This window comes from Leptinotarsa decemlineata, unplaced genomic scaffold (assembly GCF_025532065.1).
Source record: "Leptinotarsa decemlineata unplaced genomic scaffold, Ldec_3_MD MMD2_P_RNA_scaffold_12, whole genome shotgun sequence".
Lineage (NCBI taxonomy): Eukaryota > Metazoa > Arthropoda > Insecta > Coleoptera > Chrysomelidae > Leptinotarsa > Leptinotarsa decemlineata.
This window is the reverse complement of record NW_027412526.1, coordinates 10,080,502-10,099,880: the sequence shown is the minus strand read 5'-3', so window position 1 is coordinate 10,099,880 and position 19,379 is coordinate 10,080,502. Positions and strand designations below refer to the sequence as shown.

General features: G+C 33.9%; 1 protein-coding gene across 2 annotated transcripts; it reads right to left on the bottom strand.

Moving 5' to 3' along the window:
• Positions 1–3,060: 3,060 nt before the first annotated feature.
• Positions 3,061–19,199, bottom strand: LOC111506353 (uncharacterized). Of its 2 annotated transcripts, XM_074173864.1 has the most exons (9): positions 19,016–19,199; positions 18,826–18,855; positions 17,523–17,775; positions 15,681–15,743; positions 15,033–15,358; positions 8,882–9,467; positions 6,734–6,836; positions 3,518–4,010; positions 3,061–3,460 (listed from the first exon to the last, which is right to left on the bottom strand). In XM_074173864.1, exons 2-9 carry the CDS (start codon positions 18,843–18,845, stop codon positions 3,358–3,360), a joined length of 1,947 nt encoding a protein of 648 aa, XP_074029965.1. In that variant the 5' UTR covers positions 18,846–18,855; positions 19,016–19,199; the 3' UTR covers positions 3,061–3,357. The 2 variants fall into 2 exon arrangements, with proteins under 2 accessions (XP_074029965.1, XP_074029969.1); XM_074173868.1 differs by lacking the exon at positions 18,826–18,855.
• Between the last annotated feature and the right edge of the window lie 180 nt (positions 19,200–19,379).

Here is a 19,379-nt window from a genome sequence, read left to right as displayed (position 1 = left end):
GTATTGATGATTCAGGTACAGGTTTCATTACCTACAATAATTATTCGACTTACATTAATGTTTTGGTATCTCAGATAAGGTATTGATGATTTGGGTAACATTCTTGTTCATTTCAGGTACAGGTTCAATTAACCTACAATAATTATTCAACTTCCATTATGTTTTGGTATCTCAGGTAGGGAATTGATGCTTCAGGTAACACTGTTCATTTCAGGTACAGATTTAATTAACCTACAATAATTATTCAACTTCCATTAATGTTTTGGTATCTCAGATAAGGTATTGATGATTCAGGTAACGTTTTTGTTCATTTCAAGTACAGGTTCAATTAACCTACAATGATTATTCAACTTCCATTAATGTTTTGGTATCTCAGATAAAGTATTGATGATTCAGGTAACGTTTTTGTTCATTTCAGGTACAGGTTCAATTAACCTATAATAATTATTCAACTTCCATTAATGTTTTGGTATCTCAGATAAGGTATTGATGATTTGGGTAACATTCTTGTTCATTTCAGGTACAGGTTCAATTAACCTACAATAATTATTCAACTTCCATTATGTTTTGGTATCTCAGGTAGGGAATTGATACTTCAGGTAACACTGTTCATTTCAGGTACAGATTTAATTAACCTACAATAATTATTCAACTTCCATTAATGTTTTGGTATCTCAGATAAGGTATTGATGATTCAGGTAACGTTTTTGTTCATTTCAAGTACAGGTTCAATTAACCTACAATGATTATTCAACTTCCATTAATGTTTTGGTATCTCAGATAAAGTATTGATGATTCAGGTAACGTTTTTGTTCATTTCAGGTACAGGTTCAATTAACCTATAATAATTATTCAACTTCCAATAATGTTTTGGTATCTCAGATAAGGTATTGATGATTTGGGTAACATTCTTGTTCATTTCAGGTACAGGTTCAATTAACCTACAATAATTATTCAACTTCCATTATGTTTTGGTATCTCAGGTAGGGAATTGATACTTCAGGTAACACTGTTCATTTCAGGTACAGATTTAATTAACCTACAATAATTATTCAACTTCCATTAATGTTTTGGTATCTCAGATAAGGTATTGATGATTCAGGTAACGTTTTTGTTCATTTCAGGTACAGGTTCAATTAACCTACAATGATTATTCAACTTCCATTAATGTTTTGGTATCTCAGATAAAGTATTGATGATTCAGGTAACGTTTTTGTTCATTTCAGGTACAGGTTCAATTAACCTACAATAATTATTCAACTTTCATTAATGTTTTGGTATCTCAGGTAAGGAACTGATAATTCAGGTAACACTGTTCATTTCAGGTACAGATTTAATTAACCTACAATAATTATTCAACTTCCATTATTGTTTTGATATCTCAGATAAGATATTGATGATTCAGGTAACGTTTTTGTTCATTTCAGATACAGGTTCAATTAACCTACAATGATTATTCAACTTCCATTAATGTTTTGGTATCTCAGATAAAGTATTGATGATTCAGGTAACGTTTTTGTTCATTTCAGGTACAGGTTCAATTAACCTACAATAATTATTCAACTTCCATTATTGTTTTGGTATCTCAGATAAAGTATTGATGATTCAGGTAACGTTTTTGTTCATTTCAGGTACAGGTTCAATTAACCTACAATAATTATTCAACTTCCATTAATGTTTTGGTATCTCAGATAAGGTAATGATGATTTGGGTAACATTCTTGTTCATTTCAGGTACAGGTTCAATTAACCTACAATAATTATTCAACTTCCATTATGTTTTGGTATCTCAGGTAGGGAATTGATGCTTCAGGTAACACTGTTCATTTCAGGTACAGATTTAATTAACCTACAATAATTATTCAACTTCCATTAATGTTTTGGTATCTCAGATAAGGTATTGATGATTCAGGTAACGTTTTTGTTCATTTCAGGTACAGGTTCAATTAACCTACAATGATTATTCAACTTCCATTAATGTTTTGGTATCTCAGATAAAGTATTGATGATTCAGGTAACGTTTTTGTTCATTTCAGGTAAAGGTTCAATTAACCTACAATAATTATTCAACTTCCATTAATGTTTTGGTATCTCAGGTAAGGAACTGATAATTCAGGTAACACTGTTCATTTCAGGTACAGATTTAATTAACCTACAATAATTATTCAACTTCCATTATTGTTTTGGTATCTCAGATAAGATATTGATGATTCAGGTAACGTTTTTGTTCATTTCAGGTACAGGTTCAATTAACCTACAATAATTATTCAAGTTCCATTAATGTTTTGGTATCTCAGATAAGGTATTGATGATTCAGGTAACGTTTTTGTTCATTTCAGGTAAAGGTTTAATTAACCTACAATAATTATTCAAGTTCCATTAATGTTTTAGTATCTCAGGTAAAGTATTGATGATTCAGGTAACACTTTGTTCATTTCAGATACAGATTTAATTAACCTACAATGAATATTCAACTTCCATTAATGTTTTGGTATCTCAGATAAAGTATTGATGATTCAGGTAACGTTTTTGTTCATTTCAGGTAAAGGTTTAATTAACCTACAATAATTATTCAAGTTCCATTAATGTTTTAGTATCTCAGGTAAAGTATTGATGATTCAGGTAACACTTTGTTCATTTCAGGTACAGATGTAATTAACCTACAATATTCAATTCCATTATCGTTTTGGTATCTAAGAAAAAGTATTGATGATTCAGGTAAAATTTTTGTTCATTTCAGGTACAGATCGATTTAATTAACCAACCTAAATGACATCGACTATATTATTGTATATTTGAAGAGTTGTTGTTTGCAATGGTCCCTAATATTTGAGTTACAGATGTATTTTACTGCTTTTATGGAAAACAAATACAAGCTGTAGAGACCGTTTTCCACAAAATCCCCAGGAGGCGACACCATATCTCAAGTGATATTTGGTAAATAGCGTAACATTATGATCATCAAATTTCAGAGTTGTCAATCTTATTCTCAAGAATATTGTAGATGCTGCGATTGGTAAAATTTTCAATAAAATTTGCCAATACTTGAATGAAAAGTCAATAATGGAATAGGTAATTTATTAAATACTACATATAACACATATCCCTAAATTGAAAGTTATCCATTTATATATGGTAATAAATTCAAATTGCAGTTCTTAAGAAAATTAAACTAATCTTCCAGAATTAAACACTATCACTTGTACAATAATTTCACACTCAATCATAAATTCAAAAACTTAAAAATGAATCTATTTAAACTTCAAAATAAAAAATGTATTACTTTCTAATTATGTTCAATATTATTATTCAGTATCCATTCACAACATTAATCAAAACATTTTCACTGGAACAAAAATTATTTCTCTTCAGTTTCCTTAATGACCAGCTTGTCATCCAAAATACTCTCCTCATCAGCGCCCATCAATTTCTCGTCCCCATTTTTCTCGCTCAACTTGAACCTTCAAAAAACAAAAACCTATAATAAAAATATTCAACACAACAATCCGAATTATTACCTATCGTACCGCTCCCCGTTGATATGAGAGTCGTCATCCTCGTCTGAACTCTTATTGCCAGACTCTGCTTCTGCGAGAATATCCCCCAAGTCTTTATCCACGTCCGCCCACAGTTTGTCATCCTTCATTTCTTCATCATCGTTCATCTTGGCGGAACAATCGGAACCTTTCTTATCTTTTGTTTCTGCATCTTCTATTGATTCGTTCTCCTTGTCGTCTTTCTTGTCCTTATCTTCCCTCTCCGCAGTTTCTTTACGCTGCAACTTTTCGGCGCGCTTTTCGAGATCTTGCCGTTCCTTCATTCTGACATATCTCTGCATGTGAACCCTGATCTTGCAGTGCTTCGACAGAATGGTGGACATCTCGGATTCTTCACCTCTCTGTAGATACATTTTGCAGAGATCGCAATAGTATGCTTCGATTTTACGAATCTTTTCAATGCCCACATTGACAGGTTCTTTCACGTCTTCTTTTTTCTCTTCATTTTCAGAACCTGACAAACAAATCATACTGTATATGAACTGTCAAAAGTATTTCAAAATACGAAGTTTTGTATATTTAACAAAAACTTCTACTCTTTCCAGAAAAATTCAAAATGGTGGATCGAATTGGGAAGCACAAAAGAATTATATATACTTTGTTGTGAAAAAACTGTCTTTATGGAAAAAACATATTACCAGTAAACAAATATCGTGAGTTAAAATCTTTTTTTCTTCACCCCAGTTACAACCATTGAAGTTGAATCAATATTAAAAAGATTATCGCTGAAGCCATGTCCTGGCATTGATGAAATATGTGGAAGAGTACTAAGTGCAGCTGCCCACGTTCTATGTGAGCCCTTAAGTTATCTCATCAATGAGTCCTTCATATGTGGGGAATATCCCAATATACTGAAGCGGTCGAAATCAATACCCATATATAAAAACAAAGGAGAGAAAAATGATTTGAAAAACTATAGAAATATCAGTCTACAAAGTCAGCTTGCTAAAGTCTTTCGACATATGTTGTAACAGCAGATTGATTAATTTTCTTGAATCAAATAATATACTACTGAAATTTCAGCATGGATTTAGAAGAAATAAATCTACTATCACTGCCCTAAATGAACTTACGTCCTTTGTTTATGACACGTTGAATAGAAAGGAAACCCCACTTGCGCTCTACTTTGACCTAAGTCGGGCATTTGATACAGTAGACCATGTGCTACTGCTTGATAAATTAGAATATCAGGGTATGAGAGGAATAGGCAATGACTGGCTGAGATCATATTTGCATGGGAGAAGCCAGTGTATTGTGCTAAATAATTGTATATCTGATATACAATATGTTACGCAGGGAGTACCTCAGGGTTCTGTACTTGGACCACTCTTATTCATAGTATTCATGAACGACCTAACTTACTTAGAAAAACAATCAGATTTAGAAATTGTTTGCAGATGACAAATTTCTGCTTTAAAAAACCAAACAGCTCAAGAATGTTGTGCGAGAGCAAACATAAGCGCCCAAGCATTTTACGATTACTGTCAAAACAATGGATTATCTGTTAATAATAATAAAACATTTTTTATGACATTTTTACCCAAAAATCTTAGTTACGATCCTAATTTAACTATAAAAATGAATCGACAAACAATTCAACAAATTCAATCAATAAAATTTTTAGGAGTCACAATAGACCATAAATTAACTTGGGAAGGAGACATTAATAAACTGGTAGCTAAATTGAGCTGTTTGTTTCTTATTAAAGCAGTTAAGAAATACAGTTAGCTAGGATATTTTAAAAATGGTATATTTCCCCCATGTACAGAGTGCTTTATCATACGGTCTTATCTTTTGGGGATCATCAAGGTATGCAAATGATGCATTCATTATACAAAAAAAAAAATACTAAGAAGTATGATGGGAGTTTCGCCTCTGACATCATGTAAAGAATTGTTTAAAAGGTCTGGAATCTTAACCCTGCCTTGTCTCTATATATTCAAACTTATCATAGATTTTAAACAACAAAATATCCCTAAGAATACAAATAATCACCGCCATGAAACAAGAAATAAGAACAAAATATATCAACCATTCTCAAGGATGACTCTTGGACAAAAATCACATAGATATAAACAAATAAAATGTTATAATAAATATTTGGAATTATGTTCTGGTCAAAATAACTTGAATAAATTTAAAAGTGAACTATATGAATTTCTTGTTGATCAGGCATTTTATTCCCTGGAAGAATATTTTTCAATATGATAATTTAATGTGAATCTTATACATTTAATGAATGAATTCTTTTTAATCTTTGTTTTATTTTATAATTACTTTAATATTAAAATTTTAAACTAGTATGTAAATCCATATTTGACTGGTCTGATAAGCATTTTATGTGTTCAACTGCAAAGATCTGTAGATTGCTTTAATGATGAATAAAGATACTACTACTACTACTACTACTACTACTACTACTATTAAAATAGTTTTTAAAAATGCTTCAAAAATAGTTGAATAACCAAAATTTGTATAAACTTTTTTGGGAAAATGCACAGGAAAGCAAATGTTTTTTATGGAGCTACATAAGCACTCTAGAAAAATCCTCTAAAAGAATAATTTCTTTGTGTTTTGCCTCGTACTTTAAACATATGTTCCTCGTGATGGAGTTAAGTGTGAGAAGTCGTTTTTTGTGAAGTATTTATAGAAAAAAACAGGTCCCTGTCTTCGCAGTTCCAAGTTATCAAGATCACTTGTGACGTTTGGGTTTCCATATAAATATGTGAGCAACATTAAAATGTCAGTTATAATTTGAGTTTTATAAAAAAAAAAGTTACTGAGGCGTCAAAAACATTCTCGTAAGTGGCCTTTTCTATGACAGTAAGGTGAATGTCAAGATACATTGGTACCCAATTTGACATCAATCAAATTAATAGATGCAGCTAGCAAAAGTTGTGCCAGGACGTGCCGTCGTGGTTTGGAACTGTATCCTAACGTTTCGCCAGCTCGAGTGGCTGGCTTCTTCAGAGTTCTATTCATTCTGATGGTTCACCGATAAACCAAACAGTGCATTACAAATACTTCATTAGTCTAGATTGTTCGGACCTGTAGCCACATCGCTTCGTTTTCTTTCGTTTTTCGACTCAGATGAAGTGCACTAATTAATGACGCATTTATATTCTTTCATGGGCCCAACAGTATTAGAATTAATAATATTACACCTCCCATACATACCTCCTTCGCCATCAACATCACCAACAGAATCAATGGTTGTGAAATTTTCCAAGTTATCTTCCTCGGCAGATACATCACTGCTGTTTTCCATTCTTTGCTTGCGCTAAAAAAAAATGTTTAATGAAGGAAATATTTCAAACAAATCAAAGGCAAGTAGGTGTTAATCGGAAGTTTTGATTAAATAATGAATGTGGCCAAACTAAAAATTCATGATGCCTAGAGAGTCCAATAAAAAAATGAAATCAAAATGATAACATTTGTAAAAAAGATTTTTTGAAAGTGCCATATTGAGCCATTAACTGGGTAGTTGCATTTCAGGCTACAATTTGTGACGAAAGATGAGTTAATTCTCCAGTAACTTTTTCATTCAGCCCTTGTTTCATTTTACAATCTTCATTTCTTAGGATATCAACATACAATATATCAGGGCAATATACTAATTAACAAACTAGAGGGTCATTCTTTCACACTATTATCAAATATTCTTTCCATATTTGTTTTCAAATTTCAGCCATATACATTTCAGCAAAATGTTTATCTAATAGTGGTGTAGTTCAAGAAAAATTTGAAATAACACTATTGTAGATTGGACAGACACTATTTAAAAAATTATTAGAATAATTTACCAATAATTATTCTAATTAATGAAGAAAAGAGAATTGAAACTTTCTATGTTTTCTCCCACCAGCCATGTTGCTAGTCAGGCGGTTAGATGTGGGTGCTTTGTTCACTCACTCGAATTGACTGCTGTGTTGGTCGGTGGTTCGAACGATAGTCTGAATAGTGTGATAGTATGAACGATAGATTTTCACTTGCTATCGTCCAAACCCATGTTAAGAGTCACACGTTAAAAGGTAGGACCTCGTTAATCCTTAGCTTGCACAAGTTTCGGCTTCTGAGGGTTGTCGTAGGGGTGCGACAGCTGGTTAACGGAAAAACGGATTTTTTTTTTACTTTCATTTATAACTAATGTTACTGAAGTTTCGTTCTATAAGGACATTTTCAAACTTATACATTACACACAATCAGAATAAATTTGAGTTCAATATTTTCAGAAAACCTAGCTCTACAGACATTACTGCCTGTCTTCCGATCGTGAGTCCGGCGCACTACCACCGCGGCCAATTCCACAACTAATGTAATCAATCATTGTTAGTTTAATATATAAGTTTGAAAATGTCCTCATAGGACGAAACTGCAGTAACGTTAGTTACAAATAAAAGTGGTAAAAAGCTGCAATTCTCTTTTCTTCATTATGATTTCCTACCACGTAGTAACGGCTACATCCATCAATTTATAGAAAGATTCTAATTGAATCTGGAAGGATTGTTGATTGGGTACAAAGTGTATTATCTACTTGGGAGTTTCAAAATCCAAAAAACTGAAGTAATTCAATAAAGTTACTGCATCAGTTGAGTATGTTTTTGGTGTTGAATTGTAGGCTGTAGGCAATGCGACAAGGGGGCAGAGGCAGTATACAGTAATAGGCAAAGGACCTATGCAAATTAGAATAGGGAACAAGATTTTTGGAATGTGTGCCTTAAAAAGTCAGACGGAAAAAGAGGATGCAAAGTTTGCCGCAGACTTGGAATAAATGGACTATGATGACCCAAGTAGTGAAAATATCTATATCAGTTATGCCATGGAATTGGCCAATACTTTATGAAAATAGATGATAATGTTATAGCTAAAAATAGTAACTTCTTCACATTTTTCTATGAAAATAAGCAAACACCAACGATATCAGCATAATACTTCATCTGTGGAATAATTGCACTTTAGACTGCCGCAGAAGATGAACAAACCTAAGCATCATGACCAAATGCCAATATTCAAACTCAATACAATAATTTAAAAAAAAGTCTAAAAATTCCATAGAGTCCTAAGAAAACAGCACTTTCAGAAAATAATTCTGCTGATCTCAATATTTGTAAACAGGACAGTTAAACAATATAGTTCATCAAATGAATATATGAAATGACAATACTTTAGTGGCTTAAGAAATACAAACTGATTTATTAAACTTGGCAAATTAGAAACCAACATGCATCGCAAACCACTCAATTCAGACACCTACAGAAGTGAAACTTCAGATATAAGCTTCAAAAATACCTACATAAATGAAATAGAAGGCTAGAATTCACTTACCTTCATGTGGTCGATGGAGCACAGATGGTTCTCGAAAATCATGGGGCTCTTGAATGTAATATTGCACACTTTGCAGTACGGCATCAAAAACTTCTTCATATTCTTGTGAGCTTCCGAAAGTTGATGCACAGCCTTCTTCTGTTTGTAATTTAGCTTGCAGAGTGGACAGAAATTGGTTTTGGTGGACAATTCATCACTACTCTTCTCAAGTTCGTTTTGAGTATTCCTCTGGGCCTGCCTCATCTGAGCCAGAATACCCTTTTGTTTCAAAGCGACCTTCCGCATGGCGAACAAGTGAGTCTTGCTCTGAAGATGGATTTCGTATTTTCTGAAAGTGATCGCCTTCACCGAACATTGAGGGCAATGCAGCTTGATGAAAGTTCTCTTTTTCTTCTTCTCGTCTCCACTCTCAGACTTGTCATCCTTATCGGCAGCATCTTTATCTTTTGTGGGACTCTTTTCGCCATCTTTGTCACCATCTTCTTTCTCTACTTCTTCGTCTTCGTTCTTTTCTTTTTTTTCTGCATCATCATCAGATTCCTTCTCACTGTCCCTCCTTCTGATTGCCCGTCTTGCAACGATTGCGCTAAATCAAAAAATAGATTTTTACAAGTCAATGTCAAACAACAAAATCCCAAAAACCCATTTGGGGAGTACTAAATTATGTGGTCTTCTTCTGGAACTCCCTGCTAACGTTGTACAACACTTGCTATACTTTTTGAAGTGTTCAAGGTTCATCGTGAAAATCATTTGTGAGACTCAACTATACCAATGTGGAAGTAGAAAAGAGGAAAATTAACTATGAAATGCAATTCAGCCAAACACCATTTAGTCCAAATTATGAATCTCTTAATTCTCTGAAGACTAGTCAAGATCATCAGGGTGAGTCAAAGATGCTGACATTAAGTTTGAAAAAACTAAAATGTCATAAAACATTTTGGATCAGTTTTTTCATACAATGCTGATAAAGTACTTATGGTATAGGAGGTTACCCATTCCGGAATGAAAATTACATATTCCCACAACTCTCTCCCAAATGATAAATCATTTATCATCACCATCATAATTCAAAGATGAACGAAAACCCAGTATCAACTATGTTTTCGAAGAATCTATATAGGTCTTCATCTACAAAATCGATTACATATTCACACAAATAATTATTGCAATTCGTTTGACAATTTCATGCAATATCTCGTCCACGTCAGTGCAGATTCTACATAAGGATTTTCATTTCATGAAAGTCATCAGCAATAAAGCATAAAGTAGCATCATTTATGTGCCATCGTCCTTTATATCCACTCCAGTCACATAGTTCAAGAATTTTATTTTTATGATCATCAATTTAGTATAAATTTTTCATCTTAATGTGTGATTTGTGTAGTATTTTTAATGAAAATTGTCCAATATGCTGTGATGTTACTATTCAGTTAGAGAAGTATACTAAAATTCCACTTTTGATTTACATTTGGAATAATCGATCATCGAGGTCGAAAACGGGGTCCATGGTAAAAATGTGTAAAATACCAAATCAATTGCTTCATCCTCAACTCAATGGAAACCTGATGCCCCTTTTTAATCTTCAATCGATAATGTATAAAAGATGGTATAGGTAGATAGGCAATTCCTTTGAAAACTTGGATAGCAGTAAAATTGTAAACAAAAATGTCCAGTATTTTTGTGGGACTTGATAACGTTTATCAAAAAATCGAAGATTAAATGATGCCAGAATTACAATACTATTCTTATTTGTAGTTTTTTTTACTAAACAAAAACCTTGAATGGTAGATCGTAATCGTCTCATCTGTTCTATTCATTTATTATATAGGTCTTGATGGATAATTCTTAATTGTTCAAACTCCATGAAGTTTTGCTCTACGCATTTTTTCAAAATCCACATTTGTTGCAATCGCTTCTTTGAATATTTTCAGGTGTTTTGCTACCAAATCATATACAATTTATTTAGGAAACAATCTGAAGGTTTCAGCAATACAAAGAAAAAGACATTTTTAATTTCAAAGATCCGAACCAGAATAAATTTGTATTCTCATTATTATAAAAAAAAATAGTCTAGAAAGTATAGTTAAAATGATTCCTAGTAACCATTAACTATGTTCGCAAATAACGATGGAGGTAAAATTCCTACGAACACTGCCTGTACAAAAGTGACTAAGAACTTTGGATTCAAATCATAATAATTTTAGTACTCCTGAAGATGCCAACTAGTCATTTGGGAGAAATGTTGATAGTCTCGGTCAAAATGGAAGATGGTCAAAAATCCACAGAAATCTATGAATATAATGGAACCTGACAGCAAAAGCACCAATCTATCGCTGTAGGGCATATTCATAAGAACACCTTTCTCCAAAAAAGATTTTTTCGTGTTGTTTTAGTTGGGAGATACGACAAAGTAAACAATTAATATAGAAAATGTTATCATACTTCAGGGTCATGTATACCAACATAATGAAAACATTGACAATTGGACTCTCCAAACCCATGAACATACCTCGTACAATCAATCTTTTTTGATTCACCACACAGTGGTTGGTCATAAAGTTCAAAAAGCTGGTAAAAATTATTTTCATTTTTTTTTTTAACATTCTGTCGTGCTCTACTTACTAGTAATCTCATCAAAATAAAGGTATTTTTAAGATTATAGTTCACGCTCTGGCCTATACAAAAATTACATAAATATGTAAATAGATTGTATGTATGAATAATTTGTGTATTAGCACAGCGGCATTTGTGTATACAGTGGTTGCTGTATTTCTTGATATTGAAGGAGCATTTGACAATTCACTACCTAAATCTAGTAAACAGTAAACAGCTAGTAAACAGAATTGCAACTACGACACTTCAAGGCAAGGCTATCAGGTTCAGGATAACCAGGGGCTGCCCTCAAGGTGGGGTACTATCTCCCCTTCTGTGGTCGCTCCTGGTGGATAGTCTGCTTGATGCCCTCGACAGAAGAAAAGTTGAGCTGCAAGCTTTTGCAGATGACCTCGTCATCCTGGCAAGGTCCACGTCGGGAATTGTAGCTTGTAATATCCTCCAAAGCACGATGGATGTTGTGGTTGGTTGGTGCCTGAAGGAGCAGATGTCCGTCAACCCCAGCAAAATCCCCTGCATTAATCCCCTTCACCAAAAGAAGAAAATTGGACGATCTAACGCCACTTTCCCTCAATGGTGTGGTCATTCCATTTGGAACGGAGATGAAATATCTTTGCAGTGTCCTTGATAAAAGACTCACCTGGAACGCTCACTTGGAAAAAGTTTTACGCAAAGCCAGACTGTCTCTATGGACATGTCGAAGGATTTGTGGTAAAACTTGGGGTTTAGGTCCCAAACAAATCCATTGGATTTATGTGATGATTTTCAGACCAATGACCACATATGGAGCAATTGCTTAGTGACCGAAGGTTTCACAGAAAACGGTCCAAGCGAAGCTCTCTGGCTTACAGAAACAGGCTTGTCTGACCATCAGTGATGACATCAGTACCACACCGTCAGCGACCATGGAGATCCTTCTAGATCTACCTCCTCTCAACATTTTTCTGGAGAGAGAGGCTAGATGGACTGCATACAGACTTGTGCACATTGCCAATTGCACAAATCAATTCAATGCAGAGTGCAACAGACTGTTGGTTGACATTGTATGCCTCTGAATTTATGCCTCTGTCAACTTCGAACTGCCTTATAAAGTACTATTCCCGAGTAGAGAGGACTGGATTCTCCGGGAGAAGGAAATATCAAGAGCAGATAGTTGTTGGTTCATAGATGGATCAACACCTTCCGGTTCTGATGCAGATGTTTTCAGTCGCAGACCCAGGACAGAGTTATCTACCTACCTAGGAACTTATGCGACTATTTCAAGCGGAAATTTACGCTATTGAATTGTGTGCTGAGAGATTGGATAAATCCAACCTCACACACAAGCCAATGAAAATATTCTCAGACAGTCAAGAGGCGTTGGTAGCTCTTGGCACCTACCGAGCAACGTCTAAATTGGTAGCAAACTGACAAAAACGACTCTCCTTGATAGGAAGACTTAATAGATTGTCTCTGGGCTGGATTCCTGGCCAAACTGACCTGGAAGGCAATGAAGCTGCTGACTCTCTTGCAAAGGAGGGTGCTGCAAGTGGCCTCATTGGACCAAAACCTGTCATTGGCATTGCTTTGGGCTTTGCCAAACAAACACTGAACACCTGGATGGCAAGAAGATTTATGGACTTCTGGCAGAATCTTCCAGGATTGGCTCACTCCAAGTCGTTTATTCACCCTTCGAAGCTTGATTCCAAACAGTTGTTGGACTACAGTAGGGATGAACTACGATGTCTAACAGGCCTTCTTACAGGTCACCGTCATTTGAATCATCATATGTAGAGACTTGGACTGTCGGAAGACAGTGTGTGTCACCTCTGTCTTGAAAATGATGAAAACAGCAGAGCATATACTTTGTGCCTGCCCTGCTGGAGACCGAATCAGGTTCTTTGAGTTCGGCAGATCCGTACTCTCACCATCTGACCTGAAAGACCACTCGCCATACAAACTAACCAGCTTCGTTAAGAAGCTGGGTTTATTTGGCTGTGTGTAAATGGGTGTGAGCCACAATAAACCCTTGTGGGTTGCGGTGGAGGGTCAAATAGACCCATTCACTTTAGACCTACCTACTTACACAAACTAAAGAATCGAATATGAGAAAAATTCATAATTCAATAATCAGTGCTATTTAACCAATTTGTTCATTCGACTGTTGGACAAGTTATTTTCGTCAAAGCCAGTTATTTCTTTCAAACTTATAAACATTATATTTGAATAATAAGATTTGAAATTATTTAATTGTTCAAGCTTTTTGAACTTTGAGTTGAGACCACTCAGTAATCAGCTTAACCGTCTATCCCTCTAATTGCAAGATCCCTTACACTTCTACCTTGAAGGATATGTATCGACAGGGCAAGTAGCAGTAATGTTAATTGCTGCCTGCACAGTAAATTCCAGCTCCTGCCCCATATATGATTTTCGACCTATCACAAGTATTTTCTCGGTATCACTATTCACAATTCATGTCGATATTATGTTGGTATCATTTATCCTTGAACGTATTTGATGTTATTTCTCCACATGATTAAGATTTTGATTTTGACTGATCCCTTGCATGTCGTGTGCATTTCCAAAAATGCATAATCTCATATTCTGTAGAATTTTCAATGATGTAAGAAAAAACATTCAATTGAAAGTTTAGAAAAGAGTTGGTTACCAACAAACAGTAATTTCCAACAGAAGTAAGTCCCAAACCACATCAGAAATGTTTGAAAACAAAAAAACAAGTAGTGTCAGAACAGATAACAAACGTAAAATTAGAGGACACAATATTAGTCATACAATTCAGAAAGGTGAATATAATAGCTGAAGGAAAAAACAGACCAATTTGAATACATAAAAAAACAAAGTTAACAAAAAGTCAACAGATGAATACTGATACACGTAAAGTAGGAAGGGATTAAAAGGAAGGAATTGAAAAACCTGGAAAAACAGAAAATCTAAGTGGAAGTGTGTTAAAAACAGAACTCAAGTGAAAGATAACCAAACAAACGGGTAGACAGAAAAAGTAATGTGCTACACAGATAAACACAGCAACGTCAAACATGTTGAAAATAAAAATACTTGGTACAAAGAAACAGATAAAAATGACAGCAGACTTCACAGAAAATGGTATTAGTTTCAAAACACCTCAAAATATTCATACAAGCATTTAACAATCTTTATCCATCTGTCGCTACTTAATCATCCAATACTCTTTGTTAAACATGACTTCCATCTTTGTCACATTGAAGATTTCAAATCAAGATAAGTGGATCTATTGTAGATTCAGATTTCTCAATCTAGAGAATTATTTAATGTTACACTGTCTGGACCAGGATGACGCATTGTATTATTCTTTCTTTCGGACTGTCTTAGGACATTCACTTCTTCAACAATTTCAATGAAAAAAAAATAAAAATTCTTTGATGCTTCTACTGTAATGCACATGATTTCTACCATGCTGCCTGTGCAACGCTGCCCACTTTCAAGTAAAACTGTCACAAACTAATAATATTGAAAAACATGGTTTTCTTTGTTTTTTGTTTCTGCAATAAAATGTATTTACCTCCTCATTCTAGATATCTTTAACCTCCTACTGTAGTCAGATGTTCTAGGTACAATTCGCTTGCGTATTGTATATGAACTGTCTACCAGACGTCTTCTTATCGGGCGGTCTCTACCTCTTAGCCCTCTTGTGCCCCTAGTACTGAGGCGACCTCTATAAGTTCCTCGAGGAGGTCCGGAAGGCCTTCGAAATTCATCTCTTCTGGTAGAGAATGGGGTGGAGGTGTGCCTCTCTCCAGAATATCTTCGCTCCGAATAGCTGGGAGGGTCGTGTCTACCACTCGCTCCATATCCTCCATAAGAACTTTCATGTCTTGAACTAGTAGCCTGGATAACACAGATAAGCAACAATGTGAATAATCTCATCGCCCTCAGACGTCAAGTCTATTGGGTTTACGAGTCAAAACAAAACGTAAAGGCATTCAAATTTTATTTCTTTCTATTATACTCTACTATCGGATGATTACTACTTGTACTGTCCTTTTTGAATTACATCTGCATCTTTCAGTCTGAAATAAATTCTGTCAATACAGAATTTCTCAGCAGCTTTTCTCGTACTCGCAAATCATAGAGCTGAACCATTATAGGTTTTTCGGTGTTGCCTTTCTAATGAAACCTGTGGAAAACGAAAAATTGTAGATATACTTACATCTAATCTCATTCTTTTGCGTTCAGGGGACCGCCTGCTTTCACGGCCTAAGTAGCTGGAGTCCTAAAAATAATTAAAACTTGAAATAACTTACGACACTGATTAAGAAAAGTATATTTGCGATTACATTCCAACAAGTGTGATTAAATTGTGAATTGGTTGAATTACAAACGTACTCGTTACATAATAGGATACAGAGAACTATAGACCAATTTGAATACGGCGTTCTCCAGCAAAATTATTTGAATAAATTATTCATACAAAGTATCAATATGCCAATAAATATATTGTCCCAGAGCGACATGGATTCATGACAAATAAATCAATTGAATCCAATATATTTTTTTTCCAGTGTGAATGTTTTGAAAATACGTCCCAGTTGGGTATACTCTATACTGATTTCAGAAAAACATTTGTTCAGGTGGATCATAATGTATTACTGCATAAATTAGGGCGGATATTACAGTTATTGTCAAATTACCTACAAAATAGATTTTTATTGTTAAACATAATCAAAATATATCTTTAAAGTTCCCTATAACTTCAGGAGTCCCACAAGGTTCCAATTCGGGGCCTCTATCGTTTACATTGTTCATTAACGAGCTTTCATCAGTACTGGAAAATCATTCCTATGGTTTACTTTTTGCAAACGATTTAAGATTTGTCAAAAATTTGAAAACGGTTAGGGAATGTATACTCTTACAGAAAGATTCAATAGTAAAATGGAGTCATGATAATAAACTTTCATTCGACATAAGTAAATGTCATGTTCTAACTAAGAATAAAATCAAACACCAAGTTGTTTTAGATTACACAATGGATAATAAAATATTGGAGCTTGTAGAGGACATTAAAGATTTGGGGGTAACTTATAATTCTACTTTTTCCTTTGCCAACCATATTCACAATATCATAAAATTTGCTAATTGGATGTTATAATACATAATCAGAGAAAGCAGGCATTTTACCAGTATAAAAACTATTAAATCACTTTATTATACCTTCCAAACTTGACTATGCATCCGAAGTTTGGTCAAACGAGAATTCAACTCGGTGATCTAGAAAAAGTGCAAAATAATTTGCTGATATCATTTTTTTGAATATCATAAATGGAGATTAAAGAATAGAATTTAAAATATCATCTCCCCATCAAAGGCATGTTTTTAAACAGTAGAATAGATTGTCCTGCAAAATTATCTTTCATACCATTTAATGTACCGCTGTGATACTGTGAATTTAACTACCCTTCAAATTTATATGGAACTAGATCTTCTCTCGAATACATGCTTCGATTGGCTAATCAAATTGGTGTCTTAACATCCTTTGATTGGACTTCACCTCAAAATAGTTTTCATCAATTAATATTGAATTATATACTCAATATTTCTGTATAATCTTTCCCTGTGGTTCTTGTATACTGACATTTGAAGTTATGAATACATTGTATTGTAATTATTATGTACTATTTTTATTATGTATTAATAACTAAAATTATATATTTTATCTGATATCCATGTAGTCACCATGTTTGGATGAATGAATAAATAAATAATTTGCTCTAGAAGAATATCTACTTCAACAGTGATTCCAGCCAAATTGAAATTCCTGGCAAGTCAGGCACAACAATTACAGCTATTTAGATCTGACATCTTTTTCGTGGATGTGACGTTATTTTTATTATTTGTTTAATTATTTCTTAGATAAATGAAAATCTATTCTGAAATAACAAATAAGCCTGTTATATTTAAATGCAATGTTATTTTGATTTGTGAGTCAAGATTTTACTAAATGTATCAACAAAATTCAATGAATGCATGAAATATTATTCAAAATAATACTTACAGATCTGTAAGACTTATGGTAATCATCTGATCTAGAAAATCTGTCCGCTGAACTTGAATACTTGGGTTTCGAATCATAAGGACTCCTGGATTCCATACCAGAAAAATGTGAGGAATATCTTGAACCTGAATATCCTCCATCTCCTCGTCCTCTGTTTCCTCCCCATGAGGAATTACCTCGACCAGAACCACCGCGATAAGAACTTCTCGAAGAATATCCTCTACCTCGAACCATTGCTACAGACTGGCTGTAACTGTAAAATTAAAACATATTACCATATCCAAGAAATTTTGTTCAAGAAAAAAAAATGCATAAAAGGTACATCCAGAACACACATACACACAGTTTAGTTCCTGTTTCGAGAAGAATTCAATTGTCAAAATATAAGAATACTTTGCTACTTATGAAAAAACCAATGGGGAATAACTCTGAATGCAAACATGTGATAAAAATACGTTCGTTACAGTTGGCGAAGAAAGAATACACAGGCGTCATCAATATAAGTAACAAATTAATGAAAATAAAATGATGTGACCACTTCTAACCTTGTAATGAAGAATTGCTTGCATTTTTGAAATTCTCTAATAGTAAAAATCCCATGTAACAATAGGTAATTGTTTTCACTTGTGGAAGAAAAGGATGCTATGTAAAAATATGATTTTTATTGCTTTTTTTCTTTGATGAAGCATGTGTAATCCTGCCTTTATCCTACTGTAAGTCTATATTCACATCATTTGAGAACTTCAATCTCACAGATGTGAAGTTAGGTAGCGCAAAAGATAAACCAAAGGTGTCACTGCTACACTTTTCTTACATTCTTGCAAATGCAAAATCAACAAATCACCCATAAGCTTTGTAAAAAACAAAGTAGTTATTTCCTAAAACTACACTGACACAAAACCAGTTTTAACCCCATATTTTCAAACTCAATTTTGAAAGATAAATCAAAATTCAACAGATATGAAGTTCTGCTCTGTTCCTTTCCTATATCTATCTTTCCTTGTAAAATATGTATCGACCTCGTACAAATTCAGCCAAAAGTTAAATGGAGTAATGGAGATGCTGATAAATGTACCCCCTCTATCAGTGTTCTTTTCAAGCTTAATAAATAGCGTTTACTTGGTCGATACCGGATTTAAAAACGAAGCCTTAACTAGATTTAAAGACAACTGAAAGTCGTCGAGTAATTTTTAAGCAGCCTTGAATGCCAAGTTTGCATAAATTTAAAAAATTATTGACATTTTATGAAACTCCATCAACACTTTCTGAACATTCGCCTTACTTTCGCCAATATTCATCTTACCTGGGTTTGTAGTAACTCATAGCAGCGTTACTGAAATGAAAATTGTATTTCAATATTCAGAACAGAATTTGCAAAAATGAAAATTTATGAAATAATGCCGTTTAGACACCAAGCCGCCGAGTTGTAAAGCAAAGATGGCGGATGCCGCAAAATGCGATTTATTTTAAATGAAAAGAAAACATATACTCACTTCAAGAACTATCCTGATACACAAACACTGAAGATTCAGTACAGAAACTGTCTCTATTATTTGTTTACTCTCCACGAAGAAAACTACTAAATGTCCGACAATAGCAAAATCACCAACTAAGTACGCTTCACTTTTACCCTGTCGAAAGCGCCAAGTGCCGTACCGTAATGAACACAAGAAAAATTTAAACACTATTCCTAAATGACAGATGACAACTGAATTTATAGGAGTGGTTTATGACGAGTATCCGTTTCCCCCTCTTCATCGAGTGTTCGGTTATTTGACTCTTCTCCTTATCCAAAATACTTCGATTATTCCACTCTTAGAAAAATTTAGTTTGCTCAAAATCTAACAATAAACTTCT